Genomic DNA, 17,720 nt, shown 5'->3' with positions numbered 1-17,720 from the left:
AGCACCAGGAATAGCATGGTAATGCTGCTGCATGCTGATCTTGCTGATGTGTTTGTCAGAATCTGACAAGGAATGAGAAGAAAAGTCTCTACACCATATAGCTTTGCATGAGGAGATGCCCTGTTGCCAAGGGGAATCCATCATCTAGCATGGAGATGACTGTACCAGCACAACTGAGCACAGATCGGGGGTACAGATCCACTGGGTGGACGCTTCAGCATTGACCTTCTTAAGAGGCTCTAGAAATAGACACAAGAGAGCAAGCAAATGCTCAGGTTGGCCTGGTGACATGAAGTTGGAGGGTAGACTGGCACAAGTATCAATGCCCAGTTTGACAAGGACAGTGCTAAGGCTGATATTTGATGAATTAAGACTACTGGAGAAGGAGAGGACATCTGGAATATCTGGCCATATGGAGCTACACAGAAGAGAATTCTCTTACTTTGTCACTGCCTGTGCGAGACCCCACAGCAGTTGTATGGACCAGGGAAATCTCGGATCAAATGGTTAAGTCTAGAGAGACACAAAGTGAGATGGGTCCTTCGTAGGCATCGTCTTAGCCAGTCTTCCCAAGAGTTAACCCCGCACATGCTGCTGTAGACAATGAAGGTGTGTGATCTGGAAACAGGAGCAGTGTAAGGTTTAGGTGTAGGAGACCTTTGTAGCCTTCTTAACAAGAACTGAAGCCTGAAGGAAGGGGCAGTGAGGGCAGCTTCTCAAGCATGTGACTGGCAAACTGCAAGCCTGGAATGTCAGTCACTCAGAGGCAAAATCTTACACTGGCAAGTGTTGCAAGAATAAGGAGATTTTTGGCAAAGGCAGCAAAATCTGCAGAAAGCCAAAAGATACAGCAAGAATTACAGTGAAAAAACCAAGCAATGAGGAACATTCTTACGAAGTAGTGTGGCTGAGAGGAACCGAAATGGCAGTCGGCCTGCGCCTTCTTACATGCAGTGTGAGGAGGTGAGGATAAGCCTAATGTATACCATTTACAGACACTGCACAGAAAAATAGACTTTTAAGTCCCACACTGCAGAATTTCAGTATACCCACTGTCAGTTCACATGTGTTTATTCTAAGAACCACTTCATTTCCTCACTGTACATTATTTTTCATTAAGTGTCTATTGCAGGTTAGAACATAGGAGCTCACAACAGCAGTTAGCTGGTTGTTTGGCCATAACTAGTCATAAATAATTGAAAGAATAATGTGCAAATCATTATTTCTGTGCTAGTAAGTAATAACAACATTCCTTTTAAAATAAAACAAAACCAAACCAACACACTTGGCAAAACTTGGAAAACTTTTGTTGTAAGAGCTCAGATGAATAACCCAAAAGAACTAAAAATACTTTAGAAAATACTTCGGTCAGGTAATAGGTACTCAACAGTATCCTGGGAAATGGAGACACTCCCATTTGCTTTTGATAAGGCGGTATGAGTTGTACATTGGTTAATTTGTAAATACACAAATTAATTCCAGCTCGGGATGACCTCGGATGAAATTCCCCAAACAGGATATGAACAAGCTGATGAGGCACCAAAACAAGCAACCTAAAACTGCAAGATGGGAACCAGAGACAAGTACAGGTGAGAAATAAGCAGCAGCCAGTTCTCACTGTCTCTACTCACCCAGGTATCAGATCAGAATCATACAGAGAAGACTACTGAACCCACAGGATTTGTTTTTTCGTCTTCTTGTGAAATTATTTACATCAGGCTTCAGTTTCTTCCTCATCTTAATGGATAGTTTCTGTTACCCTTGGCCTTTCAAGACCTTCACTAACAGTTGAGCTTGCCAATGTTTTCTTGGTAACTGCAGGTGTCTTTTGGCCCTTTAGTGTGGGTTCATGCTTCTGTATAGCTAGGAATAAAGAGTGTACTTCCTTGCATGTTGACCTGGCACTCTGCATCTCATGTCACGGCAGTCTAATGAGATTTGCTCCCAAATTTGGAAAGGAAAGACTGCTCGCTGTTGAAAAGAGACTTTTATTTTTAATTTACTGTTTCATCTGGTGATCTCAAAGGGAAGTTTGATACTGTAAAGAAAATCTTACTTGTGCTTTGTGAGCCTTATTGGCAGAGGAGTAAACAGCCTGAAGTACTACTGTTCTTCACTCTGAACTTCTAGATACAGAAGATGCATCTTCCTGTTGGATTGCCTTAGCTGTTCACTGGTGCATCCAGAACTCTCTAGGGCAATCGAGATGTTTGTTGAGAGTAGCTCTTTCAAAGGAAACTTTAAGATTAAGGAATACTGAAATCCACCATTTCCTTCAAGATTCCTCAACCCAAATTATGCTCCCTTAGAATCTTCTTGATGATTTCAAAGAAAAAGCAATTGTTCTGTCCCTCCCACCATCTGGATTGTCCTGCCCTTTGTTGTTCCTGTCTGAACAGTCTGTAGGTTGAGGCTCACTCAGATCATCAGGTGGCTCAGGGTTGTTCTTCCATGAAGTTGTTCTGGAGATACAAAGTGCACATAAAATACTTGCCTCGCCTTTGAACACGCATATGGTTAGTCACAACTCTGCATTGTGTAGTATGTTACAAGCGAAAGGTAGTAAGGTCCTGCTTCTACTTGTTAGAGAGTTATTGGAACTAGGAATGTTAGGTGTTGCCCATGAAGTTAGTTTCTGTACTGTTCACCTACTCCAATCCATCTCACCTCTTCCTACGGGGAAATAACATTCTTTTAATCAGTTGATTTCTGCTGCTGCCACCACACTCCCAGCCTGTCCCCAACGTAGTATGCCTTCTGTTTTGTCTTCCTATTTGAGTACTTCAGTCTTGACTATCTTGGGATTTCTTGAAGCTGAGAGACATTCTAAGTATTTCTGAAAAAACTCCCACCTGGTTGATTTCGCTGGTGACTTCCAGTTGTTAACTCTGTTTTTATAGGCTGCTGAAGGGTTCGTTTTTTGAACATATCGCCTAGTCTGTGAGCTGGTTCCTCAGTAGTTTTTAAAATATTACACATCAGGTGCTTGTGGACCCTCACATTGGATTGTTGGTTCCATTTTTTTCCCATTTCTTTTCTTACTTCCTGTGATCACTTCACCTTGAAATTTGGGTGTTTATGGCTGGCATTCCATGTAGTATTTGCTTTCTGACTCTGGTGTTAAGCTCATCCTGAAGGGCTCAGTGGTTTTGTTTGGGTTTTTCGTTGTTGAGGTTTTGGGGGGCTTTTTGTTGTTGAGGTTTTTGGGGCGGGGGGGGTGGGTGTTGTGGCTGCTTTTTTTTTTTTTTTTTTTTTTTAACCTGAGATTATTGCTGTAATATTCTTTCCAAAGCCTCATGCTGCATGGGCTGACTCTGTATTTCATAGCCCAGGTGTCTGGAGGCCCTTTTCCTTTTAACTCTGCAAGTCCAGGTCCTTTTTGCAATTCTCTCAACGTAATACTTTTCTCCACTGAAGATCCGGGAGTTCTAGTAACTACATGCAATGTCCTTCTGCTGTTACAAAATCTTGAAGGTTTTCCATCCTTCCAGTGATCAAGTGATGTTGGTAGCCGAGCTACTCAATGTTGTCATTTTGCATGTTTGCTTGAGACCGCTTGGTCTTTTGATGATGCATTTACTTCAGCATCCAGAACTTTGGTTGGGCGTCTACCAAAGACGGTAGTGCCTGCTTTGGTAGGCGCTTCTTGACTGATAAAATTCTGACATCATTTACAAAGTGGTGCTGTGTTGGTATAGAATGGTGCCTATTTTTGAAGGTTATTTTCTACTAAGCAGCTTTCAGATATGAAATCTTCAGGTAGCTTTTTTCCTCATGCAGATGGTGCTCTAACAAATAACAACCTTAATTTTGGAGCTAGTTTACCTGTTTATTTAAGAACAGAGTGCAAAGCTCACCCTTATGTAAAAGACTTGACCTACTGTGATTAAGCAAAGTAAAAAAACCCACCAAACCAAACAAAAAACCCTTAATATCTCATATCAAGAACATTTTGTTTGCTTGCAAGTAGCCTTATGCTTCTTCTTTTGTTTGTATTAATTTGTTAATCTAGACGAGTTGAAGACCAAAGTCAGTGCACTTTTTCTTTGTCTTGGAAAGGACGCCACTCTTTACCCAATCCCCATTTTTGTTTCTAATCATGTATTCTAATTAAGCTAATTGCCTTGATGACAAGTAATTTAAAAACACTGAAATGGCAACTTTAAAATCTACATTATCCATTTAGAAATATAGAATTGTATTGTCAGACAGTAGAGTTGTATCATAGAATTTTATTCTGGATTCCAAGGGTTGAAGGGAAAATGATTCATGCTTGTAATATTTATGACATACTAACATTTTTTTAAATGTAAATAGTGTAATATATAAATCAAAATGTGCTCTCCTGCTTTTGCTTCAGTCAATTGAGTACTTTAATTTTGTTCTTGTTGAAAATGATGTTACGAAAGATGAAGATACTGTATCTTTGTACACTCTCTTGCCTCATTTACCTAGAGTGCTGTTCTTGCAGGAAGGATTTAAAATTTGTCAGTGACATTGAGAAGGAAATGAGAATGCTCGTGGAAGCTGTGAATAAGGTCAGTGTTTCTGTATGATTTACTATAAAAAACAATTTTATTTAGTTTGGGGGGAGTTTGTTACTAAACTTTATTAATACTAATAGTTATGAGCTGACACTAGATGCATTTGGGTTCCGATAGAGTGCACAATTTAATTATAAATAGAACAAAATTTTTAGGAGACATGGTAGTTGGTGACAGCCGGGCTTTTTTTAAAGATTCAATATATATACCTTTATATACCGCCTTTATTGTACATACATATGTACACAAGTGTGTACATACATATATATTTTTATATATATGATAACTGCATATATCGATGTATATGCCTATACTAATATCAAACCAAGATATGTAGTAAATACTAAAAAAAAAAAAGGGGCAACCACAGGTCTTGAATTTGCAATATACAATGAATCAGTGACATCAAATATGACAGAACAAAAGAACCAGAGAGCTCAAGACCATCTTCATTGCTTTACTTCTCAGCGGTAACCAACTATTTGCTAAATAACGATCCTACAAAGCAGACAAGTGGTGTCTGTTAAAGAGCATCTACATTGCAGAAGAGAACAAAAAAATGAAAACAAACCAGATGTGGCAATCTTTTCCCTGTCTGACCAAAAGGGAGAATTACCCAGGGGTTAGTTAAGCTTTTATCATGATCAGGATGAATCAGTTAGGCCAACATGACAATTCAGTATCTTGGGGATCAGTTCTGCACCATCCTGCCCCTCAGGCTGTTGGGAATTGCTATTCCATAAGGTACAAGAAGTCCCCAGAAGTCAAATTATATTTCAGAGGGGAAGAGATTTCTTTCTGAACACCAAAGGCAAGTGATACAAGCCTTGAAGCTTGGTATTTGTAAATTATAATGCAAATGCAGATAAGAAAGCATTCTTCTTTCATGAAGTCTTCAGGAGGCAAACCCAACAGTTACCTGAGGAGTTCCATGACAATCTCAATGTTCTGTCCCTAAAAATTCTATATTTAGTTACATATTAACTTTCATAAGGCTGTCAGATTCCTTCTTGAAACGCTTAGATTCCTGATCACCAGTTTTCTGTTTAGACGCCCATTATAGATCTGCATTATTCACATCACTTACAAACTTCCTGTGCTTCTGCACATGAGTCCATTTGGTAACAGTAGATTGACTTGTGCCCTGCTGCATGAGGTTGTAGTTTTTTCACAGAATTGCAGAATGTTTGAGATTTGGAAGGGACCTCTGGAGGTCATCTTGTACAAGCCGCCTGCTCAAGCAGGGCCATCTAGAGCCAGTTGCCCAGGACCATGTCGAGATGGCTTTTGAGTATCTCCAGGGATGGAGACTCCACAACCTCCCTGGGCAACCTGTCCCAGTGCTCAGCCACCCTCACAGTAAAAAAAGTGTTTCCTGATGTTCAGAGGAAACCTCCTGTGTTTCAGGTTGTGCCCATGGCCTCTGGTCCTGTCACTGGGCACCACTGGAAAGAGCCTGGCTCCGTCTTCTTTACACCCTCCCTCCAGGTATTTACAGACATGGATAATATCGCCCCTGAGCCTTCTCTTCTCCAGGATGATCAGTCCCAGCTCTCTCAGCCTTTCCTCAATAGAGACATGCTCCAGTCCCTTCATCACCTTTGTGGCCCTTCACTGGACTCTCTCCCATATGTCCATGTCTCTCTCGTACTGGGGAGCCCGGAATTGGACACAGTACTCCAGGGGTGGCCTCACCAGTGCTGGGTAGAGGGGAAGGGTCACCTCCTTCAACCTGCCGGCAGTACTTGGTCTACCACAGCCCAGGATACTGGTTGCCTCCTCTGCTGCAAGGGCACATCGCTGGCTCGTGTCCAACTTGGTGTCCAGCAGGACCCCCACGTCCTTTTCTGCCAAGCTGGTTTCCATCTGGGTGGCCCCCAGCATATACTGGCGTGCGGGGTTGTTCCTCACCAGGTGCGGGACTTTGCGCTTCTTGCCGAACGTCCCGAGGTTTCTGTCGCTCATTTCTCCACCTCGTCAAGCTCGCGCTGGGTGGCAGCACATCCCTCTGGCCCATCAGCCGCTCCTCCCAACTTTGTGTCATCGGCAGACTCGCTGAGGGTACGCTCTGCCCCACCGTGCAGATCGTTAGTGACGATGTTGAACAGGGCAGGACCCAGTACTGACCTCTGGGGTGCACCACTGGTTACCAGCCTCCAACCAGACTTTGCACTACTGATCACCACCCTCGGGGCCCGGCCGTTCAGCCAGTTTTCGATCCACCTCACCGTCTGCTCACCCAGCCCCGACGGCAACAGCTTGAGGGGCCACGAGGCTCTTATGGGAGACAGTGCCAGAGGCCTTACTGAAGGCTGGGTAGACACCAGCCACTGCTCTCCCCTCATCTACCAGGCCTGCCATTTAATCATGTAAGTTAACCAGGTGGGTCAAGCATGACCTCCCCTTGGTGAAGCCATGCTGCCTGCTCCCGAGGAGATTCTTGTCCTTCATGTGCCTGGAAATGGGTTCCATCACCTTCCCAGGGACCGAGGTGAGGCTGACCAGCCTGTAGCTCCACGTGTCCTCCTTGCTCACGTTGAAGATAGGAGTGACAGCACGCGTGGAGGCCATGCTCTGGTTTTCTTTTCCTTCAAAATGGTGGCATGTATGGTGTAAAAGGGAACATGTCCCTTGCACTGTAAAGTTAACCTGCTCTTCTACTCGGTTCTTCTTGCATACCTTTTATTTCTGGAAGTCTCAGAGGCTTTATTTTCTCCCTTGTAAGAGTCATGTTTCATCTTGCAACCCACAGGTATTTACGTTGTCTTGGGCATGTCTCCATACCTGGTAGGTGTTATCAGTGTTGCTCATTCAGGCCTGTGTCCAACCTGACCAAGTCAACTTCCCCTTTTTATGTAGCCAAAGATTGGATTAATATGTTTGACATGGCATTATGCAAGGAGACTGTTTTTAATTGTTCTGCCATGATCCCCAAGTCCTCTTTATGCTTGAGTCTGTGTTCAGTTGTTTATCATGACTCCTAAATCCTTTCTGACTAAAGATTTGGCTTATTTTCTTTGTTTCTAGATGTAGAGCTTTACTTACTTGTGTTAAAAGTATTTTGCGTGCTAGTCTATCAAGTGTTCAGGTATCTTTGCCTGCATCAGTACTATGTCTTTCATACCGATTACTGTTACTTATCCCTACACGTTTCACTTTGACTTTTTTTTTGCACTGTGCCTTTGGAGATACCAGCTTCAGCTTAACTGAATAAATAAGTAATAAAAAGGATTTTGATATTTAAAAGTTTTAGCATTAATATGGTTCAGCTGTTATCTATCATATGACTTTGCTTCATCAACATCTGTTCCCCTAGACTCGTCAGTATGTATTCATCTATCATAGCAGTGTTGTCATCGTTGATATATGTAAGCAGACAAGACAGGAAACATTTATGCATCCAGCTCTGTCTGCATATGGACAGGGATTCTGATGTTTTTCTCAGCATGGAACCATCACCACTTTTTTTAAAGCAAGCATTACTAGTTATCATAAATAGGTACAGGATCTGTAGAGTTTTCTTCATTCACGTGCTTGTCTATATGCTGGAAGTGGTCTAATAGGTGGGAGGTTTATTACTGTTTATTGCTAAGTAAAGATTATATCCTGACAGCATGTGATTACTCTGAAGACTTGTGGAAATGATTGACCACAGTTTTTGGTCCAGTTACTATTTGTAACTTAGCTATTTTACAATCTAAGAGGAAACAGATATTAACCCTCTATTTACAAGATACACATTGTAGCTATCTTCTCTATTACATGTGGTGGTCTTTACATTAATTTAGGTGCCTGACCATTTGTAAATCCACATTGACTACTCCCAGGGCCCTTCTCCTTTATGTACCTAAAAATGGCTTCCAAAAGGACTTGCTTTATGATTTCTTTCCCATACTTTGAAGTGTAGCTGATCAACCTGTTGTTCTTGGGTTGTTTTTTTTGTTTGGGTTTTGGTTTTTTCTTAACATAGTTGCAGCAATTACCTTTCTCTAGTCATTGGGTTCCTACCCCATTCTCTACAATTTTTCATAGATGATGGAGAGTTGGGACATCATCCTGGTCTCTCAGCACCCTTAAATGCACTGCCTGCAGTCCCAGGAACTTGTATAGGTTGGAATTTCCCTAGAAATCCCTGACTCAGACTTACTCTACTATTGGTAGTTTGTCTTTCCCTTGAACCCTGTCTGTAGACCCGAAGACCTAGAAGACTTTGTTGGTGACAACCAAGGGAAAAGCTGAAGCAGTGTCTTGAGTCCCTGGAGCATACTGAAGCACTGAGTGTCTCATGCTTATCTGCCTTTGCTGTTACAAAGTCACCCAACCTATTAGGACTGGGCTCATAGGGCCCTATTTTCATTTGTTCTTTTACTGTTTATATAGCAATCGGTGTCAAATCAAGCATTATCAGTCTTTGTTAACTGAAATTAAAACTACAATTTTGTTTTCATTTAATAAAAAGTCTGTTGATGCCATTACATGACAGATTTTGCAGATAAATAGCTTCCTTGGTAGAGGGAAGCGATACGTAATTCTGACACCTTCGTAGCTGTCTGCAATATGTGCATTGCAAAGCCAGTCTGAAAAATAAAATTAGATCTGATTCAAAATTGGCATATTAAAATGGTGAAGATATTAAAATGCTTCTTTGGGGTGTAAGTAGCATGGATACGTTCAGGATTTGTATTTCAAACTTAAAAGATATGTGTGTGTATACTTTGAGGTGATGGAAACAATAGAGAACACATAATTTAATTTTTGGGAAATAAATGGGCATTTTTAGGTGAGTTTTCTGTCAGTACTGAGGTATTAGCTATTTGTGTACTAACTTTGTCATAGCACCAAAATTTTAGAGGTAGAAGCACTGTCTGTCTGTCTTTTTTTTTTTTTTTTTTTCCCTTCCCCTGCCTGCCCCCCGTCCCGAAGGAGAACTTTACTTTTTTTTAACCTTTTCTCTTGAATTCAGGGCAAGCATACAAAGAAGAGCCATTGTTACCCACCAATGAACAGAGATCATCGCAGAATCATCCATGAATTAGCTCAGGTTTATGGCATTGAAAGTGTGAGCTATGACAACGAACCAAAGCGTAATGTTGTTATCACTGCAGTGAAGTAAGTAAGTCATTATTGTTTTCAAATCTATTAACTATAGTTTAAATAATTTGATGTTTTTATCACTTATTCAAATGGGTTTATTTACAGTCCAATTCGCAACATGCAGTAAGTTCCGGCAGAAATTTTTTTTAAAGCTGTTTTTAATTTGATAATTTCATAGGCTTCTATTTCCACTAGTCAAGTAAATCTTCAGAGAAGAAAACCCAATTAGAAACAAAAAAGCTAAGTAAAGGTTTTGCAAGGCTGTTTTCTGTTCATCTTAGCAGTAACTTTTTTTCTTTTTGCCATCAGCTAAATTTGATAGAGGTATCAAAGATAATAAATGTCATAAAATTTTATGAAAACTAATTGCCGGATTGAAAAGTCATACCTAAATTAGCACCTTTGAAAAAATCTGGTTATTGGAACTTACTTGTTCTCAATCTATCTGAACCTGCCACAGAGCATACTCCCTCTTTATTTAATGGACAAAGAGGGAGCTGGAATTACTGCAAATTGAAGAGATTTCTAAGCAAAACTGGAAATATTTGGAGAAGACCCATAGAAGGCAGTTCATATTAGAGAAGGAAAAGAAGACAATATAGCTGGGGGAAAAGCAAGGTGATTGTACTGGAGACAGAGTATGGGAAGGCTTCCCAAATCAGGTATCAGGGCTTCCTTGATACTGCTGCTCACTGAGCAGCATATTTAGTTTAGCAATGTCAAATTGTGGTTCTCTGACAACCATTTGTTTTTAACTGTAGATATTGACTGTATTTATAAAAAAGCCTGTTACCTTCTGTGCTACTAAAGTGCGATGAGCTGTTCTTGAGCCTGTTCATGGGTTGGTAGCTTAGCTGCAATCTTGATTTCTTCTAAGGGAGATGGAACACCACTTCGATACCCCTTTCTGTTTCTGTGAAATAATTTAAGATACTGTCTTTGTTTCTATTAAAAGAAGGTGAGAAAAGAGATTGTATTTGAAAAAGCTTATTTAAGAAAAAGAAATAGATGGGGGGGATGAGAAATTAGTGAAGAGGATAAAGTGTCAGAGAAAGAAGCAGGACAAATGACCATGCTTTAGAAACAAAGATGTATCCTGCAACTTGACAATGGGAGGCCTTCCTCTGTGATTTTAGGAGAGATTGCACACCTGTTCCTTCCCTTGTGGTGTTCAGGGAACAGCATACAGTGCAGAACGCACATGCTGCTATTTCACCCCTGCCACTCTTACAGACATGGAGTGGTCTACTAGGAATGTTCTTCAGCCGTGTAGCGATGTTTCCTATTTCAGTGGATTTATCCAAAGCTTCTTTTCATTGTTTTTATCTGCCACTTCTTAAAGACATAAAAAAAAATTGAAGCCTCAGACGAGTGACAGCTCAAGTTTCAGGATGATATTTTTGAGTATTTCACAATGGCTTCTTGAAGTCCGGGTGCTAGTAGTCACCAGAAAGTCCAAATGGTTAGATTCATTTTGTTTCATCCTGTTCTCAGCGTTCCCCTTGGATTTCTATTTTGGGCTCCTCTGAGTAGAGATAACTCAAAATGATGCTAGGCAAAGAGACCATTCATTCTTCCTCTTCACGCTCCCCCGTTGTGTCACTGAAATGGTAACATTGCCGTACAGGTTGGTCAGAGGAGTGAGAAAGTCTCCTTAGTGCTAAGAAAGCTTCCTCCAACCGGATTTCTTCCTCTTCCGGATATCTAGGAGGAAACACCACACATCTGCTTTGCCCTCAGCCCCTGCCCCATCATCATTCCACCACATCAGTAAGAGCTGGTCATATTGGCTGCATTAGAATCACGGATGTACAGTGCTGCCAATGTCTAACCACACAGAGAACACTCCCAGTATTGACTGTCAAGGTTGACCTGAATGACAGTTCTGGTGTTATTTGAAGTATAAGACCCTGAGTGAGTCCTTGCAAGTGCCCTTCTGTGCTTCCCTGTTGGTCATCTTTGCAGTCACCATCTTTTGAGCAGTTGCAATACCAGATTTCTTCTGAACCAGGTTCAAAGATAGTGTCGAGACTGGTATGGTGAAAAGGGGAAGGCTTTCCTCTCCAAGTTTACACATGCGCTTCACTGTACCTGTCAGTGGTTTCCTGAAATCTTTTACTCATACGAATTTCTTCTTCTTAGGAATAACTCTGGATGCCAGAGCCTGAAGGGGTGTCTGCTGCTTGTTATGTAGTGACCAGCGTTTAAGCAACTTCTATGGACTTTAGATACCCTGGAAGTGTTTTTGAGAGCAGTCATCCCTGTAAGACCCAGCCTTTTCCTGTTCCTTCCAGGAAGAACAATAGGGTCAGTCTCTCCTCACAAACAAGGGGACTTTTCAGGAAGGTGACAGGGTCCCTGCCCATTGTTCTCACTGAGAAAACCACATCCTGCCACAGTCTCATTGACATGTTCTCCATTATTCTTCTTCACTCAGGATTTTTTTTTCCTTTCAATGAAGTCAGTCTGAAGACAGTTCAGGAGTGGTTACCTAGCTGCAGGCTACGCAGGACCAGCAGGAACAAAGACCTAAAGAAATTAAACCCCCTGTAACTCCATGGAATGCCCTTATCAGATCATGGCAGCTGGATCACAGAAGGCAAAAACTGTACATCCCAGTAGCAGGGTTGAAAGGAAATTATGTGTTCTGAGGAAACAGAATTATTCTTTGGCTTCTTTAAGTTTTTCTGGGCACATTTCAGCACTTGATCTCCAGGTGCAAGTTCATTTTACTTAAGTTAACTGTCTCTCCAGCCTTTCTGGTATCTGGAATAACTTCACTTCCAATTTGACAGAAGTTCCAATGACTTCCTGAAGGTACTCAATCACTTTAAGGACCTTTAGTTTACTTTTCACTCTCTAGGAATTTTCTCCTCTGCCATGAGGAAAAAGCTAACTTTCTCCCCACCCCCTTTGCAATCACAAAGGCCTTTTCTAGTGACTGCATCTCAACACCTCTGACCTCTTAAGGTTTTTTGAGCAATTTAAGCACAAATAATGCTACAGATCACCAGGTGTGGTGGTTTTAACAGCAGTCCTGCTCCAGAAAAGAGCTACATCTCTTTCTTACTATTTTTCCTTCAATCTTGACATTGTTTGCCCTGACAGTACTATGTGTTGCCTCTTCACATAGGATATACGAAGTCTAGACAATCAGGAGATTGTTTGAGACCCACTTGCTTCATTATTCCACCCGAAGTATCAGCTTTTGGAGACACTTCTTACAAAAACCTGCTCTGTCTGAAAGCTGATGAATCATTATTGCAAGGCTACATGGAGTCAGTTCTGGACAGATCAACGGGCAAAGAATTTTGTAGTAGTTCGTACCAAAACAGTTCAATGCTGATCCATCCTGGAGTTATGAAAATTGAACTTCAGGAGAAGATAAAGTTTGAGTCCTGGTTTCCACAGTTCAGTTGTATACAACAGGCTGTCCTGTCGGCACTACCAGTGCCTTATAGTCAGCAGGTAGTTTTTTATTTCTCCTTGTTTTTCCCTGGAGCGCTGCTAAAAACTTGTCATCTCATCTTTGTTACTTGGGACAGGCAGTTGTCTTTTTTCCTTTCTTTGAGAATAAGATAATAGAATGAAGAATGGCAACTTTCATATCAAAATGTCCAGAGTACTTGCAGAGCCTTTTGGTTCCATCTCCACAGTTCTGTTACAACTGACGATAGATAACTGTGATTTACGTTAGCAGGAAGGGAGGGTTTGCTTGTTTTCTTCTTTCTGGCAATTATAGTTAGTCAAGGGGTTTTTTTCCATTGTACACCTATTTAGTTCAGTTGTTTGGTTTTCTTCCAGATGAGCTGAATATGACTGGCTGTTCTGGTTTGTTTGTGTATTTGGTTTTTTCTTTTTTTCTAACCAGTGAATAGAAATATTCACAGAATTTTGGGGAGATTGGAGTCAGTCCAGTATTGTCCTGTGTTGTCACCAAGGTATACAGGAAGTGCTGTACATTTTGCTTGAGTGTGAGTTGATAGATTTTTGTCTCTAAAGCCTCTGTGGTTTCATGGCTGCATGGTCTGCTGTATATCTCTTCTGGGTTTTTATTTTTGGAGGGACACTAAATCTTGTCAAAGCAGAAACAGGGCTAGGCCTTGATGTGACCAAAGCAAATTTTGGTTCCAGGATCTCCTTCAACTGTCCTCAAGGCTTTGGTCCCTCCTTATTTTTAAAGGTTTGATATATTAACACTCTACATCCTGAGAACACTTCACTTCAGAGCAGAGCTGCTATATTTACTTTCCTGGAATGAGGAAACATTCTCTCTCTCCTTTTTTTTTTTTTTTTCTTTTTTTAGTGAATTGTAGAAATATGTGCATATGTACTCTTCCAAGTGTTCTGTTTTCCTACATTCCAGAACATTCATTTATTTTCTTTTTTTTAACTACACAAGCAAGATTTAGCCTGACATTCTGAAGACAGACACCTTACTTTACTTGGTGAAGGCCTTTCTAGCCTATTTTTCACCTATTTACCTCCAGTCAATTGGGTTCCCATGTTTTTGCACACCACAGTTTATAACAATGAAAGAAGACAACAAAATATTCTCCCATCTACCTTTGTCCTCTTTTAGTCTTTTCAGGTAGAGCTCTACAGTTGAGACTTAACTGAAATGATAATGGGAGCATTTGGCTTTATATGCCAGGCTTGGAGCTAAAGGAGAGGAGGAGTTTTTACCTGTTCTATACAAGACGGGAAAACTAGCTGTTCTCAACTGATAGGATAGTCATATACTTGCTATTAGAATGTACATGTAGACATAATAAATCTTGAAAAAATGGTCAGTGGCAAGTAACTTTTTTTTTTTTCAAATAATGAACACTTTCTGTGTTGGGGAGATGGGGACACTTTTTGAATTGGTGACCTATGTTTGCAAGATTTTGCAGTTCATTTGAACAGATGGTCAGTACTCACTTCGAAACAATACTGAAATGGGGTCAGGGATCCTCATTTCGTATTTTAGTGGACTTACCTTGAGAATGTTGTGGATTTTTTCATCTGCGTTGCCACAATATCACGGGTATTGGCCATTATATTTTCAGAGCTGATGGAAACAAGACATAATGGAAATAAGACAAATATGATGGAAATAAGATGAATACTTAATTTTTTTTAAGCTCTGAAAGAGAACTAGAGTTCATCTGTGTACTGATGTGAGATTTCAACTGCTTAGAGCTCTGAGGGAGGTGGGGAAAAAATATGAATTACTAAGTATGTGAGAAAGCATGGAGCTCTTAACACATGCAAATTTCTGGACTCATAACAATATACAAGCCATCATTTTGCAGCATTTTTTGCTATTCAAAATGTAATTTTGAAAGGAAGATGATGAACTTGAAAGTAGGAATTTGATGTGATTAGTAAACACAGAGAATCTCATGCTCTAAAGGACTCTGCTCTGGCAGGAGTTTATTTAAAAATTCATGAATAAAATAAATGAGGAAACATTATTTAGTGATTGACATAGAATCATAGAATCATTTAGGTTGGAAAAGGCCCTTAAGATCGAGTTCAACTGTAAAACTAACACTACCAAGTCCACCACTAAACCATGTCCCTAAGCACCACATCTACATGTCTTTTAAATACCTCCAGGGATGGTGACTCAGCCGCTTCCCTGGGCAGCCTGTTCCAGTGCCTGACAACCCTTCTGGTGAAGAAATTTTTCCTAATATCCAATATAAACCATTCGGATAGAAATACGAAAGCAATGCAGTTTAGTGTACCAGAAGTAGTTCCGTCTTAAAATGTCAGTAGCATGGGTTTAGAGGAAAGTGCAAAGACGGGTAAGACCTTGATAGGGTTTAGGAATTTTAATTTATTCAGCTTATTCACCCCCAGAAAAGATGAAGAAGAAACTGTTAATGGAAAAGGTGTTGATAGTGGAAGGTTTTGTGAGTCTTGCAGTTAAATCGTAACAGTGACTGGAAATTAAAATAAAGCAAGACCACTCTTGAAAGTGGCTCATGAATTTAGAAGAAATTTTAAGACATCTCCACAGCCTATTAGAGGTATAGTGTGTTTGGCAATTATTTGGAGATTTTTATTCTTTTTATTGGGTGCCTTTTTGGAACAATCCTTCCAGGTTTTTTTTCTTTTTTTTGTTTGGTTTTGGCTTTGTTTTCTTTTTTATATCACTCCTCTTTCTCCAGCCAGTCCAGCCTTTGGGCGTGGACTGCCATACTGAAGTTGAGCGTGATTCCCAGCCAATATATGCTTAAAGCATATAAATGTATGTGCTTAAGTACACTGTCCTCCTGTATTGGAGAAAATACTGCCCTGCGCCACAGCAACCGGGTGGCCCTTGCGTTGCAGATGGGACAAGCACAAGTGGGATGCTTCATCGTGTGGTCGTGATCACATAATAGATTGTAACTAGTGTGGAGGGCAGGAAGAGCTGATTTTTTTTCCATGTTATTTTATTCCCCCCTTCCCACTCCCCAATGCATAATGTTATTTTTCTGATCTTGTTCACCTAGGCTAGCTGACAAGGAAGAGGCAGTGTTGCTGCACTGTTCCTGGGAGAGTACTGCTTAGCAGGGCTACTTTGGGTGCAGAGTGATAAACAAGTTTAACGTGACTTACTGCCAGAGTTTAAGAACATGTTTCCAAAACAGTAGATAACATGCTACGAAGATGCAGTGAACGGTGTTCACATGATGCCAAGTTAAGCTGTTAAGTTGTTGCTTTTGATCTTCTATCTGTTCGGTGAAAGCTATATGTTGCCCTAGAATGCAAGTATTGAGTTTTTGGTATTATAGCAGCTAATCGTGTTGTGTACCTCATAGTAGAAAGGAGTTGGGCACTTCACATGCAGAAAGGAAAGGGTCTGGGGACCAACAGTCAAATCTAGTAAGCTGCTTCTGCATCTTTTATAGACAGTGATCAAGAGACATTTAGAATACTGGATATCTTGTTCTTGGTAATGAAAATGGACTTTGCACGCTATTGGTCTCCATGGTTGGAAAATTAAATATTTGAATAGATGATTTAAGTATACAAGTATGAACTCTGACACCAGAACTGCTACTTACAAATGTAATTATTTTGCCTTAACTTCTTAATGAATGTAATTTCCTATTAAATTAAATAACCTTTCTTTTATTTCTCTAGAGGAAAATCCATTTGTCCAAGCAATACCTTAACTTCTGTGCTAGATAAGGAAATGCAGAGCAGGCCTCCACCTCCTATTCCTCATTACAAACAAACAGATAAGTAAGGAATTTGTTTTTAAAACAGTATTCTTCAATTCTGTGCTTAGTTACCTGAGGAGAGTGTTCAGAACTTCAACTTTATACTCCCTGTTCCTTTGTTTTCCCAACCCACACACAGCTTTGGAGCTTGCAGCCTGCACTAAGATTTTTCTTTCCACAGAAGTAAACCTCAGATGAACTGCTAAGAAAATGTAGGATTGACTATGTGGTAAAAGAGTAGTAATATAACAAATATTGTGGCCTTTTAAAATTTTTTTTAATAAAGATTAGATAGTTGGGAAGAAATGGCTGTTTTGGAGGGTTTGGGATGTTTTTTACCTTTAACTGTTTTGTGTGAAACAGTAATGTCTTACTGGCATAAAATGATTTATTTGGAAGGATAGTAAACGTGTTTTTCTTGTGTAGATAAATGACTACACAGTTGGCTAAAGGTGAACTGCCATTTTTCTCAGTGAAAACCATTGAAGATGGGATATATAAGGCTTCTTGGTGAATAGTCTAATAGAACAATCTTTACTTGGTATGACCTGCCAGCTTCATGTACCTGTAGTCATCTCATAGTTATGAATTTTTTAATGGATGGCTTATTCTTTGTTCAGGTTTACCTTTCAGAATTTTTTTCCCCCAAGTTATTTCCAAATTAGCATTCGAAATCATGTTCTGTAAAGTACTGTTTGCAGAAAGGGACAGCTTAATTTTGCAGTAACTATTGCAGTTGCTATTGGGTGTTTAAGTTGCTGCTGGGATATGAAGAGAAAATTTAAATTGTTTCTGAACTAAGCATCTAGAGCAAAACATGTTTAAAATGACTGCTTATGGTATAACTCAAGATGAATTTTAAAACGGTTGTTACTCTTTA

At 40.3% G+C, this 17,720-nt stretch overlaps 1 protein-coding gene and 1 long non-coding RNA gene across 4 annotated transcripts in view; one reads left to right on the top strand and one right to left on the bottom strand.

Annotated features, from left to right (window-relative positions):
- NFX1 (nuclear transcription factor, X-box binding 1) overlaps positions 1-17,720 on the top strand; it is a 72,046-nt gene that overhangs the window by 49,702 nt on the left and 4,624 nt on the right. For 2 of the 3 annotated variants that reach the window (XM_069809288.1, XM_069809289.1), the window contains exons 21-23: positions 4,472-4,538; positions 9,508-9,653; positions 16,761-16,862. In XM_069809288.1, the coding sequence (XP_069665389.1) occupies positions 4,472-4,538; positions 9,508-9,653; positions 16,761-16,862 (315 nt within the window). Of the gene's footprint in view, positions 1-4,471; positions 4,539-9,507; positions 9,658-16,760; positions 16,863-17,720 lie in introns of those variants that run through there. The other variant, XM_069809290.1, reaches the window with a different exon arrangement.
- On the bottom strand, positions 3,236-15,652 carry LOC138690361 (uncharacterized). Its single transcript, XR_011329225.1, has 3 exons — positions 14,620-15,652; positions 10,432-10,551; positions 3,236-9,121 (listed from the first exon to the last, which is right to left on the bottom strand). It is a non-coding gene; the product is annotated as an uncharacterized lncRNA (long non-coding RNA).

The sequence above is a fragment of the Haliaeetus albicilla genome, chromosome 21 (assembly GCF_947461875.1).
Source record: "Haliaeetus albicilla chromosome 21, bHalAlb1.1, whole genome shotgun sequence".
Classification (NCBI taxonomy): Eukaryota; Metazoa; Chordata; class Aves; order Accipitriformes; family Accipitridae; genus Haliaeetus; species Haliaeetus albicilla.
Note: the sequence above shows the minus strand (reverse complement) of the source record. Positions and strands in the feature narration are given on the sequence as shown.